The 16,947-nt window shown below is 43.0% G+C and overlaps 1 protein-coding gene across 1 annotated transcript in view; it reads right to left on the bottom strand.

Annotated features, from left to right (window-relative positions):
- TG (thyroglobulin) overlaps positions 1–16,947 on the bottom strand; it is a gene marked incomplete at its 5' end in the record, with an annotated part of 167,437 nt that overhangs the window by 66,812 nt on the left and 83,678 nt on the right. The window contains 4 exons of the mRNA XM_082479172.1: positions 1,175–1,374; positions 6,407–6,566; positions 12,534–12,627; positions 16,267–16,489. Coding sequence (XP_082335298.1) covers positions 1,175–1,374; positions 6,407–6,566; positions 12,534–12,627; positions 16,267–16,489 — 677 coding nt within the window. The remainder of the gene's footprint in view (positions 1–1,174; positions 1,375–6,406; positions 6,567–12,533; positions 12,628–16,266; positions 16,490–16,947) is intronic.

The raw sequence follows: 16,947 nt of genomic DNA, 5'->3' as shown, positions 1-16,947 counted from the left end.
AATTGCACTGTGTCCTGTTACAGCTTTCACAGGGCCCCATCCTGAGCCACATCAGTAAAGGGTTTGTGACTTCAGAGAAAGAGTAGGATGAAACTTTACTCTGAGAGAAAAGGACTCTGGGTCTAGTAGCAAACTAACTGCTATGCCAAGAGCCAAGTAAATATCTAGGAACCACGTGAGAAATTATCTGAGAATGACACAAAAAAACAACTACTGAATAACAATTTTCAACAAATTCCCTTGCCTTCCCCACTAGAGTGATGTAATTAAAGTAATCTTACTGAGACAGGGGGATGCAAAAGGCAAGTTATGTTTCCTGGAGCAAGGGTAAACTGAAGAAAATTCAAGTAGTGAATAGAGACGTCATTATTTTCAAGGCAAGATTTTATTTAATTGGGCCCTAGATTTCCTGGGCTAAAAGTTCTGTTCCTCTGCTTACTCTTCCAAGTGAACACAGCTGGCAGAGAGATCGTTTTGTCCAAATACCATTTCTCCTGGATTTAGAAACATCCACTGAAGATTAAGCCTCATTTCAGAGCACACTGCTCTCATCTGAGGCGATAAAGATCAAAGGTAGTATCGAAGCTGAAAAAGTTGACCTCAAACTCCTGAGATTCAACACTGGAAGGGCTGTAAAAATACAGATCGCTTGGGTGACTGGGAAAATGGTCCAAGTTGATGGCAAACAAGCCCGTGGGTAAACGGATTTTTGCTCTCTCCCTGAAACTTGCTTTTTCTTTTAAATGAAATCTGTCATGAGATCAGATAAAAAGATTGGATACTTCAAACAGGCGGATGTTTGGCTCATCAGTTTTAGAGTGTAAAAACTGCTGATCAACAACCATATTTATGGAATGGAAACTAACTTGTTGTACCTATAAGTTATGAAACAAGACTATTTATATAATACACAAAAAACCACAGTGACGAAAACCAGATTCTTACTATGACTAAATCAATCACCAAAGCGCATCTCTTATACATCTTTGTGAAGCACCCAGCTCCTGGAGATAGCAGTCACAGGTGAGACAAAAAAAAACCTATAACAATAACAGCCCTTGTAGTGCTGCCAAAGTATGGATAAAATAAAACCATCACCCACACATTGCAACATCCTCACGTCTGTAACAACATCCTTTCACAAAGAAGTTGAAGCGGCAGGAATTGGACTTACCATCAACACCACCCTCCTGAAGAGGCCCATATCCGCTGCCTCTGTGAGCAGGTGAATACTGGTAACATCTGCCCCACCACGGCTGGCTCCTATAGAAACCTGGCTTGGATCTCCTCCAAAGCTAGCGATGTTCTGCTGCACCCACTTCAAAGCTGCCAATTGATCCAAAAGGCCAGCATTTCCACTCGCCTCAGGAGAACCTGTTGTGGAAAATAAATAATTAGGTCTGAAAATAAATAAAACTATAAACATGTGAAGTTTTGATCAAAAGGTACATTTTTAGCAGCCTTTGCAGCTGAACCTTGACAAAAATGATACCAGAGCTTAAAAGCCTGAAGTGGTCTCTTCCAAGGTCATCACTATAATAATAGACTCCATTTCAGTTTTCACCACTCCAAGAATTTACAAGAGCTAGTATTCAGTGCTGTAGTTACCATGTATGTTTATTCATTAAGCCCCTGAAATAATCAGATATTTTTTAAGACTTTCCTACCCAAACAACCAAAAGTTTCATATTATAAATGTGATGCAAGCCAAAATAGAAGATTCTGTGGTCCCTATCTGAAAAAAAAGATATTCTGCTCCCATACTTGGGCAAAGATGAAACTAAGAGTAATTAAATATTATTCTGTTTAATTTTTAGTACTTTCAGAAACATCTGATCATGTCTTTCTCTAGCTACCATTCTGCAGGACCATTCTATCCAAGCCCCATAACATAGTGTTAGTGTGTTTCATTACAAGGCCAGAGCAAGTTAATAAAAATACAAGAAATGACAGTTCAAAGGAAGTTAATAAAATTAACAGTTCTTCCAACTGCATCCTTGAAGTTGCTTAATTGTCTGTCCTAATTATAGAAGAATAACACTCCAACTTCTAAGCTTCATTTGGACACCTCATGGCAGGAGACGCGAGTCCAGGCTCGAGTATCTGTAAATTGAGGCCATGAGATTCTTTTTCTAAATAAGCAGCTTGATCTTAATATGAATTAAAAACAAATAATAAATCAGTGCATTTGCCAGATTCAACTGACTGTTTCCCTGGAGTACATCTAATTGCATCTTTCTGCTTCCTAGATCCCTTTTACCTGTCTGACCAATCATTTATAAATCACATAATCCTGCATTTATTTACACATGTACAGATATTATTTTATAATTTATAATATCTCCATATATAGCCTTTGAGATTTACCTGCGTCTAGCTGATAGAGATCTCAATTATGTGTATTTATATTTTTGCTCCCGTGAAAACAAAAGAAAAGTAATTGATCATGTACACTCCATGCTTAGGTATCACCACTGAAAGGACTACTTTCATTTCAACATCAACCAGTGGTAACCTGATATTTTGATTAATAGAAAACTAATGCTGAAAGCATCTAAGGATGCAAACCCCTAGGTAAGCTTAATTTTATATCAACAAAAGCAGAAATAAGTAATTCGTACACAGTCCCTAAGAAAGGAATAGAAAATGATTATTCACTGTCTACTTCTTTTTAATCCACAATGAGCCATTCACTTTTAATGATCTTAAATTCTCCACAATCAAAGCTTGGGGGGGGGGAACAACCCAACCAAAAAACAAGACAAGACATAAAGCCAGGAATAGAAACACAGCTGAAACTATCCGTTTCTTCCATTGCCAAGATCAAATAGTACAATTTTAAGGTAAGAGTAGGCTCCGAAACTAGGGAATCAAAATGAACAGATAGTGGAATAAAAAGCTGCCACTTTGTGGACAGGTAGCCCTGTCTCTGACAAAGATCAATTGAAAGCACACATCTTGTAGTAAGTAGCCACATGCCTACCTTAATGAATTACTGAGATATCATAGAGACCAATTTAAGCAGCAGAACAGAATACAGAGGGGACCAGACTATTGATAGTTTTGCAGATCTTACAGATACCCACATCGCAGTAGCCATCACTGTAAGTGCCCTTTTGGTAGGACGGCCAAGAATGAAACGTCCCTGGAAACTACAACCTTCCACCTACTGCCATCATTTCAGACGATCAGGCCAAGTCACACCAGTGAAGCAATGGAGAAAAAAAAAATTTCCCTGCTTTAGTTTTTAGGGGGTTTTGAGTCTGTTCTGCACACCATGAGCAGTTCCCAGGGTTCTCAATCCAGCAATAAACTCACTCAACTTTGTTAAAAAGGAAACCTCATTTCAAGGGCTTGTTGCGTGCCTCACAACACCTCCCCAGGGGAAGTGAAATCCACGTAAATGTTTTAGCCACACAATATGCCTCGCTACTGGTACATTGAACAGTGAGATCAAGGAGGGAAATACAACCAGCTGCTTCTGCCCTGGCAAAAACCACAGCCAGGTTGTGAAATGTACCACACTGGGGGACGGATGCATGCATGGACATTCAGGGTAGTCAGAGCAAAAGAAACATGTCTGTCAGGAATCTTTTCCACTGCCTTTTGCAGGAAAAGATCACATTCCTGAGGACCACAGGAGAGTGAAAATCATCCTGTTTTATATGACTTCATGGACTCTTAAAATAATCAGGCCTAAAAACATGACTGTCTTCTCCATACTCTGGCCACCCAAATCACTGGCAATTCACCATAACTTTTCTGGCTGCAAAGCGAGAGGTGAAGGCACTAGTCAGAAGGTGCATCACTTTTTGCAACATCAATAGGTGATAGCAAATGAAATTAAGCAACCTTTATATTGCAAAGAATAAGAGCTCTTTGACCGCATTCAAAAGCCCTGTCAGTGAGAGACCAAAACAACTGCAGAACAAAAAAAGAAATCTCTTTTCACTACCCTTCCTTCCCAAAATCTCCATTGGAACTCCTTCATTTCTGGTCCTGCAATTTATAACAAGTCAACATGAGAGGATTCAGCACTTTGCTTAGTTGGACGATGAAACTCATATTGCCCGCAAGATCATAACTTCTGTTTGTAACTTCAGGACCTTCTAACAGTCCTGCTGCTGATGTACACCCACAGCCCTAGGGGTGAGCTCCTGCTGGGGGCAAAACTTCCTGAGGACCAGGATTTGCCCGAGTCTTTCAATAACAGTGGAAACATCCCTGGAATATCATTTGAGTCTTGAGAAAAACCCTTGTAATGTTTGACACAGCTTGACAATCTTAGTTGAAAATCCCCAGTGGCTCCTGGAAATGTACAGACGGAGTCAGAGGTAATCCACCAACCTGAGGTGGACCAAAGAATAGATCTTGCAGCGGGAGCATTGCTCACCAGAATGGGTATGACTGAAAACTCATGCTGACAGGGAGTCTGGTACAGACATGCCATGCCTCATCAACCCCACATGGACTAAAGGGGTATAGGGCAGACAGGAGTGTGGCACTGAAGGAATTTTTAGGGCTTCCCATAAACGTGGTGCTTAGCTTGCTCCAATGACTTTTGCAAAGAGCTTTTCCTACTTGTTCCCGTTCCCTCTGGAGCAATGGGATTTTCCCAAATGCACACTAAGGATTTCACACAGGGGAAGAGGTCAGGAAAGACTGCACTTTTCCCTGGCTGCAGCTGCACAGTACAGAGAAGGAGAGGGCCCCCGAATACTCCTTACTCATAATGAACCACCTCTATCTGAAGGTTTGTAGGAAAGCAAATTTGGTACATTCGGCTCATGCATTGAATTTCTGGGACGTGCAATGCAGATCCCTATGAAAAAGAGGCCGGATAATTTTCCTGACCCCTAAATTATGGACCGTCATATAAATCCTGCTATATAATATTCAGCCCCACTAGCAGTTTCCATTTAGGAAGAAACCTAGGTGAGGTTCACAGGGCTGAAGGAGGTTATCGGGTAACGCGTGGGCAGTGCTGCGTAATGGAAGCTCGCACTGCACGTCTCCACACAGCGTATGGCACTAGCCAAAACGAAGCCACAGTATCACTTTCATAAGCATCCGGTTTGCACTGATGAAAACAGTGATTCTTTCCCCAGATACACCTATTGCCAACTTCGTACCTAAATGAGTAAGGAGTTTGTGGTGCCAGCTCTTTACTTACTGAATGAAAAACAGGCTTTGCTGGGAGCGAGCTTTGAACTAAACAGTAAAACAGAGAAAGGAAACAATAACCAATAGCTGTAGCTATAACCCCAAACGAAGCAAAATCCACCCAGCATCACTAGCAGTAAATACGCAAAAGAATCATGAGGCAAAGTATGTCAGTCCGGTGTTTGCAAACATGGCAAATATAACCTCCTGAAGGTTATAAAGGTACTAAAACATCCACAAAAGAGACCAAGGATTGCCACGGGACTGGTGGAGCCAGAACTCCACTTGCAATTGTTGCATTTTCTCTCCATGGCTCTCTACCTTAAGTTCCCCTGCCCCAGCCAGAACTGAAAGACGGTAGAAAGAAAAGCGTTCCCTACTTGCTTAAACAGGCAAATCTAATAAAAGGCAAAATTTAAAAAAAAAAATCCCAAAGATCAACAGGGAGCCATGAATGTGCGTTTTCATTTGTACATTCCTCTTTATACAACTTTAAATCCTGTATTTAATGGGAATTTGTATCCTTTCTAATGGCAATTTGTATTAAGAGCAATAGGAGAGCAAAAGTGTCCTTTACACCAACATATGGGGAAGGGATACAAACAGAGAACATGCAAATGTTCAGTAACGTCCAGGACAGTAAAAATGGCTAACAGAATGCAAATTAAACATGTCAAGTCCTTCAGAGAAGTTGGGCTGAATTACTGAGGAACCAACCAACTATCTTTGTGCTGTACTTTCCATACTTTCATGTCCTTCTTACCATTAACCTGCAGTTATCCCTTTCTGCCTCTTCCCCACTCTGACATGGGCACAATTGAGCATTAGCAAAATTTCATGGATAGAACACCTAGAGGTTGGAGACATTGAAAAATGTATCCACAATGACAGGCCACTGAAATTAGCAGGAATTTTAAAGCCCAACCTCTCTTTGTGTGTGCCTGCAAAATCAAATATCCACAGTCCCACCTGCAAGCAGAAGAACAGTGCTTTGGTATGGATGCTTGGGTTTTGTTTGTTCTTCTCCCTTTGCCTCCAGTCTCTCCCCTTTCTCTTCAGACCAAGTCCCCTTTACTTCTTTTCTGGCCCACTTCCCCTCCCAAAAAAAACAGTAAAAGATAGATTTCTCAAATTTAAAAATAGCTTATCCTTTATTTTATTTTTTTTTTCCAATTAAGAACGGAAGCGTTACAGAATGCAATTTAGCCCATAGTTGTGTGTGTTCTAGAAATCTGTGACTTACCAGTACTAAGGAAGCCAAAAACACCGACCCGATAGTTTGCTGTCACGACAATGACGTTACTGATGGCAGCTAGGTATGATCCGTCTATGGTTGCCTTTCCCGCCTCAGCATTGTAACTCCCTCCGTTGTGGAAGAACAGCAGCACTGACAAGTTTTTCACCTGCCATGACAACAATCAGGTTAACGTCCCTGTAACCAGCTGCTTTTGTAGGTCACTGATGAGAACGCAAGCATCTTCCTCAGGGGTCAGTACTGGGGCCTGTACTGTTCAACATCTTTGTTGGTGACATGGACAGTGGGGTCGAGCGCACCCTCAGCAATTTTGCCCATGATACCAAGCTCTTTGGCGAAGTAGACACGCTGGAGGGGAGGGATGCCATCCAGAGGGACCTGGACAGGCTGCAGAGGTGGGCCCAAGCCAACCTCATGCAGTTCAACAAGGCCAAGTGCAAGGTCTTACATCTGGGTCGGGGCAATCCCAAGCACAAATACAGGCTCGGCAGGGAATGGCTGGAGAGCAGCCCTGAGGAGAAGGACCTGGGGGTGCTGATTGACAAGAAGCTCAACATGAGCCAGCAATTTGCGATCGCAGCCCAGAAGGCCAACCGTATCCTGGGCTGCATCAAAAGAAGTGTGACCAGCAGGTCAAAGGAGGTGATTCTGCCCCTCTACTCTACTCTTGTGAGACCCCACCTGGAGTACTGCATCCAGCTCTGGAGTCCCCAACACAAGAAAGACATGGACCTGCTGGAGTGTGTCCAGAGGAGAGCCACAAGGATGATTCGAGGGCTGGAGCACCTGTCCTATGAGGAGAGGCTGAGCGAGTTGGGGCTGTTCAGCCTGGAGAAGAGAAGGCTCCGAGGAGATCTTATTGTGGCCTTCCAGTCCCTAAAGGGGGCCTACAGGAGAGCTGGGGAAGGACTTTTTACTCAGGCATGTAGTGATAGGACGAGGGGGAATGTCTTTAAACTGGAAGAGGGCAGGTTTAGATTAAACATTAGGAAGAAGTTTTTCACTTTGAGGGTGGTAAGGCACTGGAAGAGGTTGCCCAGAAAGGTTGTTGAGGCCCCATCCCTGGAGGTGTTGAAGGCCAGGCTGGAGGTGGCCTTGGGCAACCTGGTCTAGTGGGAGGTGTCCCTGCCTATGGCAGGAGGGTTGGAACTCAATGATCTTCAAGGTCCTTTCCAACCTAAACCATTCTATGATTCTATGATTCCCCACTAACATTATGCCATTCATGGCTCTTCAACAGTGACCATAACGAGAGGATATCTGTCTAGCTGTCTGAAATTCTAGGGATAAATTGTCCACAATGACCTATATACCATTAAAGAGGACACTACGTCCAGTATAAAGTTTAATGGCACCACTGTGTTCCACCAGCCAACAACTCTACCAGGTTAGCTCAAGGCAGACCTATCCTGCTGACTTGGCTATTGAGAATGTGGTGGGCTTGTCTGTGCTATAAAGTGTCTGCTTTTCAAAAACACTCAAGAAAAGTTCAAACAAGTGGGAAATGAGAAGGAAAAGGCCTGCTGGGTTGCTTCATCTTGAGCAGGACTAACTCAACTGATGTGCAGGTCTGCTTCCTATTCTCTAGTCTCCAGCACTTCAACACTGCCTGGTCTCAAAAATCTCACTTGCCAAGAGGTCTTCATTGCTTCTTTAATCCCCCTGGAGGTTTTCCCCTAGTAGAGATACACAGGGGACCTGCAGAGAGGACTTTGTCTCTGCATGGGAGAGACTCGCCTCTCATGAAGCACAGAGTGTGTCTGCCCTGGGGGGACTCCTGGGATGGGAGGGAGCTACGATGGGCTGCTGCCCAGCTTAGCACTCCTTACAGAGCCACCCAATTTCACGCTAAAACAGAGGCTTTTTCCCAAAGCGGGACCGCATGTGTGTGGACCCTCTCTACACACGCGGCAGGGCTGCAGCCAGGCTACTGCTGCGTGAGCAGCACAAAAGCAGAACTGCCCCAGGAGACCTTAGCATTTGCCAGCGGATTACAGCTCTGTCAAGATGACACTCAGAAGAAATACCAGTGAAAGACATGGAGGGGTTTTGGTCAGGGTTTTTTTTTGTCATTTTGTTTTTTTTTTTTTCTTCCTGTTGCAAAAATCAGAATAACCTGCTCCGATGCTAAAAAGATTTTTTCAAAGTGTAATCTCAATTTTCCATTCAGCATTTTCATCCCCTGTTGACCACTTTGGGACTATCCTGAAGGAGGCTCCTCTCTTCTCTGCTCAGCAGTGGGTCACACACACACACCCTTCTTGCTTTCTGCTTTGGCAACTGCTGGTGTTTTTCAAAGCAGGGCTGGTGGACCCTACAGCAGCATCAAAGTACATCTGAGGTTTGTTTTTCCCTGCAGCTAGAGGGCATTGGGATCTGTCACTGTTATTTTCTGGATGGAGCTTAGCTAAACACTCTGGCATCTGCTCTGGCAAAGGAAGTCTCCAGAGAAAACACAACTGGCTATATGGGAGAAGCAGCAGAGAAGTGATGGTTGCAGCCTCCTGCAAAATTACAGGATAGGAGGCAAAATCCCCTCAGCTGCCCTTAATTTCATGATTGTGTGCAATCCTCACTTATCTATCTGGAGTATCACTTCAGAGGCTTCTTGTGAACACGACAATATTAGCAAGAAAACCCCAGAAATTGCACATGCTGCTCTCTCTCAGGAACTTCGGCTCCTGAATAGAAAATGCTTAATTCACAGTGCCTGGCCTCTGGTTCCCATTTCTGCACCGCGTGCAGAGAGATAGGGGCAAATAAAAAAGTGAAAGAGTCTGTTTCCACATGGAAATTCATTCTAAAATACAACCACACCGAGCCATGTCAGCTAAAACGGTATTAAACATGATGTTGAGCTTGCTCCATTCCCTCAGCTCAGCACGGTTAAGCCTGAGGTTCCAACTAGGCATTTCCCACATGTCCACAGCCCCATGACCTCCAGCTGCCCTGTAGGGTGTATATTACATTATGCTGAGCGACATTACCCAATGCTCTAGTGAGGAAAAGCCTAAAAAAGGGAAAGATGGGATATAAAGGTTAAAAATGGCAAAACAAAGCCTGCTGCCACAGTCATGGAGTGATTTGGGGAAGACTGAGCACCAGGGCTGTGCCGAGTTCCAAGGGTCTGAAGGCAGCATTCCCATTTCTAGTCTGCGTCGAGAAAGGACAGATCCCTCTCCTGTGTAACGGTAAAGTATCATGAAAAATAATTTGGGGTTAGTCCCAAGGGATTTCAATCCCAGAGCTCATGGATTTGGGCATTTTAGATGAGGACTACTTAACACCATTGCCTTCCCATTCCTTGTTAGCCATTTTAACAGCACAGCACAATTATTTTCATGCTGTAATTGAACTGTGCCTCACAACATGAGATATTTCATATCACCTGTCTATCTCTCTACATATATATTTGGCAGACAATTAGGGTTTTTTACTATACATTAGCTGCTGGACAACTTATTTTGAATATAAGTGAATTTCCCCTGAGCCTTATCCTCAACCAAATTCTGCCAACCACTGCAATTAAGCATGTGAGGCAGAAGAGCTGTCAAGGCAAAAGAAATGCAAGAGTTTAACTAAAGTTTGACTGCTGCATCCAGTCCCTTCACCCCCCACCACTTGGTATCAGGCTCAGACGCAGCACCACCAGCATCAATGCCAGGCTGCAGTGGGGCACATGTGGGGCCAAGATGAGCAGAGTGGGATCAGCATGTTCCTCGCAGACAGGCCACAGCTGCCACCTTGCTACTGCCCAGTGCAGGGCTTTGCTCTATACTCAGCAACAAAACACAGACACTCACACTTTGAGGGGTAAAACCTATGCAAAGAATTCCAGCTGAGGCATGGTCAGATGGGTCCTTGGCTGAGCTGCTGGGGGGACGTCTTCTGGGGACCCCAGCAGCTCCACTGTGGTCTCATGTCTGTAGGGGCTTAGGTCCCATGTGCAAACAGAATCACAGAATGGTCAGGGTTGGAAAGGACCTCCGGAGATCATCTAGTCCAACCCCCCTGCTGGAGCAGGGTCACCTACAGCAAGTTGCACAGGATGGCATCCAGGTGGATTTTGAATGTCTCCACAGTGGGAGACTCCACCACGTCTCTGGGCAGCCTGTGCCAGTGCTCTGCCACCCTCAAAGTAAAGAAGTTCCTCCTCATGTTAAGATGGAACTTCCTATACTCAAGTTTGAAGTTCAGCATCTATCAGGAAGCTGCAAGTCAGCTGGAAATGTGAAAGGTTTTATAATATTCAGAACTATCTTCTCCATCCTTCTGTAAAACATTTAATGAGCTACTTGGCAGGGATACATTTAAACTGTACTGAGCCACGCAGGTGCTTTTACTACTGTACAATGTGGCTCTATAAAGAATTGAGTGCAACAGGGATGATGCGGTAAGGATGGGAATAACACGTGCAGGGGATGGGGGAAGAGGAGAGAGAGTACACTTTCTTATTTAGTGGAGAGGTTCAACTCTTGATCCTACATTTGAACTCTTCACAAATCAAGCTGAAGCACAGCTTTGCTTTGCTAGTGTGACAGGTGGTGATGGTTCTACGTGGAAAAAAAATCTCTCAGAAGTGCCAGTTTTATTTGGAGGGTTATGTGGTACATGTAGCTATGGAAGCAAAATGAGGTGATGTCATTCACCTTCTTCACTGCTTGACAGTTAAAGAGTCCTTCGGAGGCAGGCAGCAGTCCCTGCACCGTGCTCTTGTTCAGGCTTAAAATGCTCCTGAACGACTTCTGCATTCACTGCTCTCCAGGAGGTTTTATATTCAGCATTTACTACCTAATGTAACTTTGCATGGGCTGAAAACATATAACTATAGGTCTCCGTATGTGAGTAAAAAATAGAGCTCACCACAAAAAGAAACAGGAAAATGCCATGCCGCCTGCTCCCAGCTACTTCTGCAAAAACAGAAGTTTTGGTTCTCTCTTGGACTAGACTTACGCATGTGAAACTGATTGACTTGATCAGACCTACTTCTTCCTTACACCTCTGTAAAAGACAGGGGGGATTCAATTCTCAGTACGAGAAAAGAAAAGCCTATTTAGTCTGTCAGATGGTAGCAAACGCCATGCTTTCAAATAAGCTATCTTGAAAGCAGCACTTAGGCGGAGATGGCAAACTGCCTGGGACAGCGACCTGATGTTTTCAATAAGCGGTGACTGTTCTCAAGGCAAAATGACAGTCTGGTGCTGCAGGGAGAAAACAGACTGCTGGTCTTTCTGGTGATTAAAAGGGACTGCAAGGGATTGTGTGTGCTACTGTCAGGTAGCTAAGACCAGCTCTTTACAGACATGCAGTATGACAGACTCATAAATTTCTATTATAACCACCATCACTTTCTGAAAATTACCAGTACTGTGGAAAGAAAAACTCTGTTCCTGTGCTCTGGGCCCACTCTTCAATGCGATTCACATGTTATTCAGCATCTTTATCCCCAACCCCTCAGGGGTTTGGCCAATCATCTAAGCTTGGGTTTAACTTGAAGCTTTATTTTATGTCCGTTTAGAATGAGAAATTCAAGAGCTTTTAAATGACAATTTCTCAGATTGTACCGCTGGCCCAGTCATCTTTGAAACATTTACTTTTATGCTCTGCGGGCTGGGCACAAATCCAGCATTGCTTGCTACCCTCATTCCTCAACAGCTCCCACGGATGGCAACAGGGGAACAGTAAAAGATGAGGGTAAAAAAATACCCCTCATCTGCTGCCCCTCAGCTGGCGGTAATTGTTGATGTGATATGTAGTATTGTGTTATTGTCTCCTGGACAAATGGTCTCATTTCAGAGATATTGCCATTTACGTCCTTAATTTCTCCTCCTTTGCTGCCACCTTCCTCTTGTGTTTTGTTTTCCTCTTTCTCTCTCTCTTATTCCTAGCTTTTTAATCTGCTGCCCTCCTGGTTACCCAAACACGGCTCACTAACAGCCTACAGGGAATACTCTTGCACCAGTACAAACAACGGAGTGCCTAATTTAACCTCGCAGGGCTTTGTGAACACCGCATGAAAAACAGTGATTCATGCCAATTAAAAGTACTTTGAAAGGAGACAACACTCAGCTACAAAAAAAAAAAAAAAAAAAAAATTGACTTGTCTCCTACTTACAGTGGTGGCAGGAACAAAGACGTTCAGATATAGGCAGTCTTCACTGACAGAGTATGGGGGGGCCTCTCCATCTCCCGGCTGCCAACAAGCTGCCCTAGAGACAGGGATTGAGAAAATTACAATATAAAGGCTTGTATTCTTTTTCCACTGCTGCTATTTCTTTAAATTTAGATGCACTAAGTTTATAAAATCTTAAATCTGTAGATCTCAATCTCAATTAAAACTATGCCCACCTCTACCTTAGTTACACATACGTGGGTTTGTATACACACATACAAATGCAAAAAACACATTGTATTTTCATTTCCCTCAGAAAACCACCCTCATTTTCAAAAGGGTTAGAACTTGCAAATAAGCATTCAGAAAACTCGTGCTTTATGTACGCTGCACAAAATTAGCAGCAGATGTAAGGGGAGCAGGACTGGGGGTCTCAGGCACGGGTCTCCCCCTGCTATTGCCTGCACACCTCTGTAATCCACTCTTTTGCTGAAATGCCAGTTGTTTATTTTAATTCCTAACAGTCTGTGGGCTACATTTATTTATTTTTTATTTACATTTATTTTATTGTATTTTCATTTTTATTAATTTCTAATGGTCTGTGAGAAAATATGGGAAGTTTAAAATTTTAACGCATTTTAAAAATCTTTTTGCTCTAAGCATCATAGCAGACCATTAACAGCAGCCAGCAATGCTAAAAGTAACCTTTCAGTAGGAATTCAGCCAGCCAGCCATGGAGAGAAAGTCATTTTCTGGCCATCATCTGTATGAGATTCATATGCTCAAGCTCTGTCCACAACAAAAATCCGAGTGGACGACCTTTGCAGTTCAGATATAAGCTATTTTGAAGCCAGTTCCTTCTACTTCACAGCCATATTTATATCGCATAATGAGTTATGGAAGCATGACTAGTTATTAGGAAAGAAGCCAAAAAAAGGGTATGGAAAAGACGGTAATATCTGAGAATTATTTCTAAATTATCATTTTTAATGCCCTTGAAAAATTTACACTGAAGGTGTGAAGAATTTAATAGAAAACTGCAAGTAAAAAGACCAGCTTTAAAGCAATTCCACAAAATCTTTCCATAAGGGAGGCTCCTAGGATAGTGATATCACTCAACATCTTTCACACTGGTGTAGAGCTGCACATTATCTCCAACCAAAACTGCTCAAGCCATTTCGGGCCAACAAAATACAAATTCCCAGGTAGGAACCCGACCAGAATGACAGGTATAATGCTATTAATCATGCAGACTTCAACAGGGCAGCAGGAATCATCACTCGTGCTATCTTTTTTTCCTCTTGTTGTAGCAACTCGTCAAAACTCCCAGCACCAACAGCTCCCAGGACCTCCTTATGCCAGTACTGACTCCGGGGAAAGGCTGCCATCTGCTGAGGCAAGTCCACAGCTCCTCCAGTATCTGGAGACTCCAACAGCTTGAGAAGATTTTGGGGGTTTTTTTGGTCGGTTTTGGTTTTTGGGGTTGCTTTGTTTTGGTTTTTCTTTGGAGTCTTTTACCAGGTCCAGGCTGATAAATAAATGTTTCTCTTCTGTCAGTAATGGCACTGTGCTAATGTGAATTTCTTATAGCAAAATAAAGCCCTAAAAAAATAAGTTTTCAACACTTTTTATACAGAGACTGAAGTCCCTCTGATTCTGCAAGTGCAGCTCCATGGTGCTAAGTTCAAAGAATTCTTTTCTTAACCTTAAATGAATAATAGAAGATAACATCTAAGTTATTCGCTGGCCTAAGGAAGCACTGAGAATTCAACAGATATAGGAGCAGATTAACTAAGGTCCCTAACTCACTTTGAAAATCTCAGCTAGGTTGCTTATTGCAACACCAGGTCTTCAAAGAGAGACCACAGAGGTAGATGGTTCTTACCAAAGTCTACAGCTGTAGCTGCAGACACAAAGAGTCGATGGTGTGTGTGTTAACCTATCACTGTGTACCTGAGGAAACAAAAAGCCACATCTCACCAGGTCCTTCCAACGTACATGAGGCTGCATGGCTACTGTGGCTATGCTGTTAACACCTCAGCAACTCAGGTGCAACCTGAAGGATGGGACGACCAGAGGCCCAATGCTCTTTCAACTCCTCAAGACAACGCTGCATCTCTTTTCACTCAGTTTGTCACAGGCTTTGTTAGAAATCTCTGGAGACAAATCCTGAGTAATGGAGCCACCAAACAGCTTCCACAGAGCTGATAGGTCTCTAAATCTGTAGCCTCAGGGTGCATTTCCACCAAAGCAGGTGGTATTTCTTGTCAATCCTGCAGGGTGCCATCCTCCCAGCTCCCTTGCAAAATCTATAGTTCCCTTAACCATGTAAGCTCTTGGCCAAGAGCAGTTCATCACTAACCACATAAGGACTACTGCTGGTGCCAGGAATTGAACAGGACTGCATGACCAGCCACAGCTGGAAGGATAACACAGGATCTCAATAGACCTCAGGTCCATATAAGCTGCCTTGGAAGCCCTTGGGTCACTAAACCTCAGCTCTCAGCCCTGGTTTCTTCAATTCCTTCTACAGAAAGTTCACCGTGTCCTTCCACCAGACTCTCCTTTTGACTGTTCTGCACCTTCCATTTCCTATTTCTTGTTTCTATCTTTTTTTTTTTTTCCTAGCAGCTCCTCATGTCTGCCACGATCAGCTTCCTGTGTACATGTGCAGCACAGCTCACTCAAACGGGCTTTGTGTGCTCTATAGTTTGTTTTCTATTATGTGGAGCAGGGACGCACTGTGTGAAAAACCCTGTGAAAAACACTCCACTTTCATATCTTGTTTCTTGTTGTTGCTACATTTCTACTTGCTTTGGGTTGGTTTTTTTTTAAGAAATCCATTGTCCTAGTGTGTTCCACAGCACAGATATACTAAGTAGTGTCACCCAAACCCTCTTTTCTTTAAGAAATACACATTCACAGTTTGTCATTTTGATTCCCCTATGCAACAAAATTAAGACTCATATTGTAAGACTAGAGGAAACACAAACATGCACACAATGGCTATGTCCATAGAGTGCCTTCAACCTAAACTCACTGAACAGCAATGTCTGTAGAGACCTGGAGAGCCAGGACCAGCCAACGGGAAACATCATTAGATACAGGGACTCAAGACAAATTTAGCCCATCTGCTAATACAGTTCCTAGCGCTCATTTCCTCTTAAGGCATTACTTAAAATGTTCATAACTTCTGTATTTCTGTCCAAGCCATTTAGCAAGTATTTGCTTTTTAATAGTTTTTGGACAGAAAAGAGTATCTGGGTCCTTCAGCCTGATCTCCTAGACGCTACTAGGCAGAATTTCTATATGAGGCCCACAGCTTCTGGTTACATCAGTGTTCAAGATTAAAGGTTCCTGGCAGTGTTAAAGCTCCCCTGTTTGACTAAATACTCTAAAAATTTATGGCTCAGCAGGAGCAAAATGTATTTGTATAAAAATTATAAATACTTGTATAAATACTCAGAATGAAAATGGATTGACAGCAGACAGTCGGTGGGGAGTTGTGCATAGATTCAAGGCAATATACTGGAATCTGCCTTTTTTCTTGAGGTGCTTGCATACATTAATATATAGACAGAGAAATTATTCTTTTTGCTAAGCATACTGCCAAACTTGTATCAATCAGTAACCTGTAGGTTCTTTTGTGAGAAAGGACATGAATATTGTGGTCTTCACTACTTTCATACACCTGGATGGACAAGGACTTCTGCAGATGACCAAAGGGGTGTCTTACCTCGCCACGGTAGCATTCCAGGTTTCCACCCAAGCAAACAGCTCTGGAGGACTGAAGCGCCTCTCTGCAAGAGGAGGTACAGCATACGGGACCCCCAGGAACTGGCTGATATTTCTCCACTCTGAGCCAATGCGGATCACCTGGGATTTGCCCACCAGATCTCCATGGAATGGGATGTACACAGTTGGGGTTAAATCCGATTCAGAAATAGGCAGGAATAAATCTGATTCGGGGAGGGATCAGAGGAAAAATATTTTTCTTTATCAAGTTAGTACCATTTCAGAAATGAAAATTAATCCTATTTTCTTTAATTTGAAACAGTGTCTAATTCACTTCTTTAAATGAAACATAGATAAATTTGTGCTATTCTCTCCCTGTAAAATATTTCATGCTATGCTAGATGTTAGCTACTGGATACGAACACTTAACTTTCCAAACCCTTATTCAAACATTTCTTCCACATCAGACATCACATTAGTATATAAATTGGACCATTTCTACAAAAAGAGAGAGAGAGATTTTCAGACTCCCCCCTCAACCCTGACTCTAAAAAGCACAATGTTAAACTTTTAAACATTTATAACAAGTCAGAGAGAGGAGGGATAACCACAGAGCTCATTGGTTTGGGCTCTCACCAGGAAAGACCTGCACTTCAGTCCCCTTTCCAGTGACTGTTTCATC

Source organism: Vanellus vanellus (genome assembly GCF_965231255.1).
Source record: "Vanellus vanellus genome assembly, chromosome: 2".
Classification (NCBI taxonomy): Eukaryota; Metazoa; Chordata; class Aves; order Charadriiformes; family Charadriidae; genus Vanellus; species Vanellus vanellus.
The sequence above is the reverse complement of the archived record's forward strand: the minus strand, read 5'-3'. Positions and strand labels throughout refer to the sequence as shown.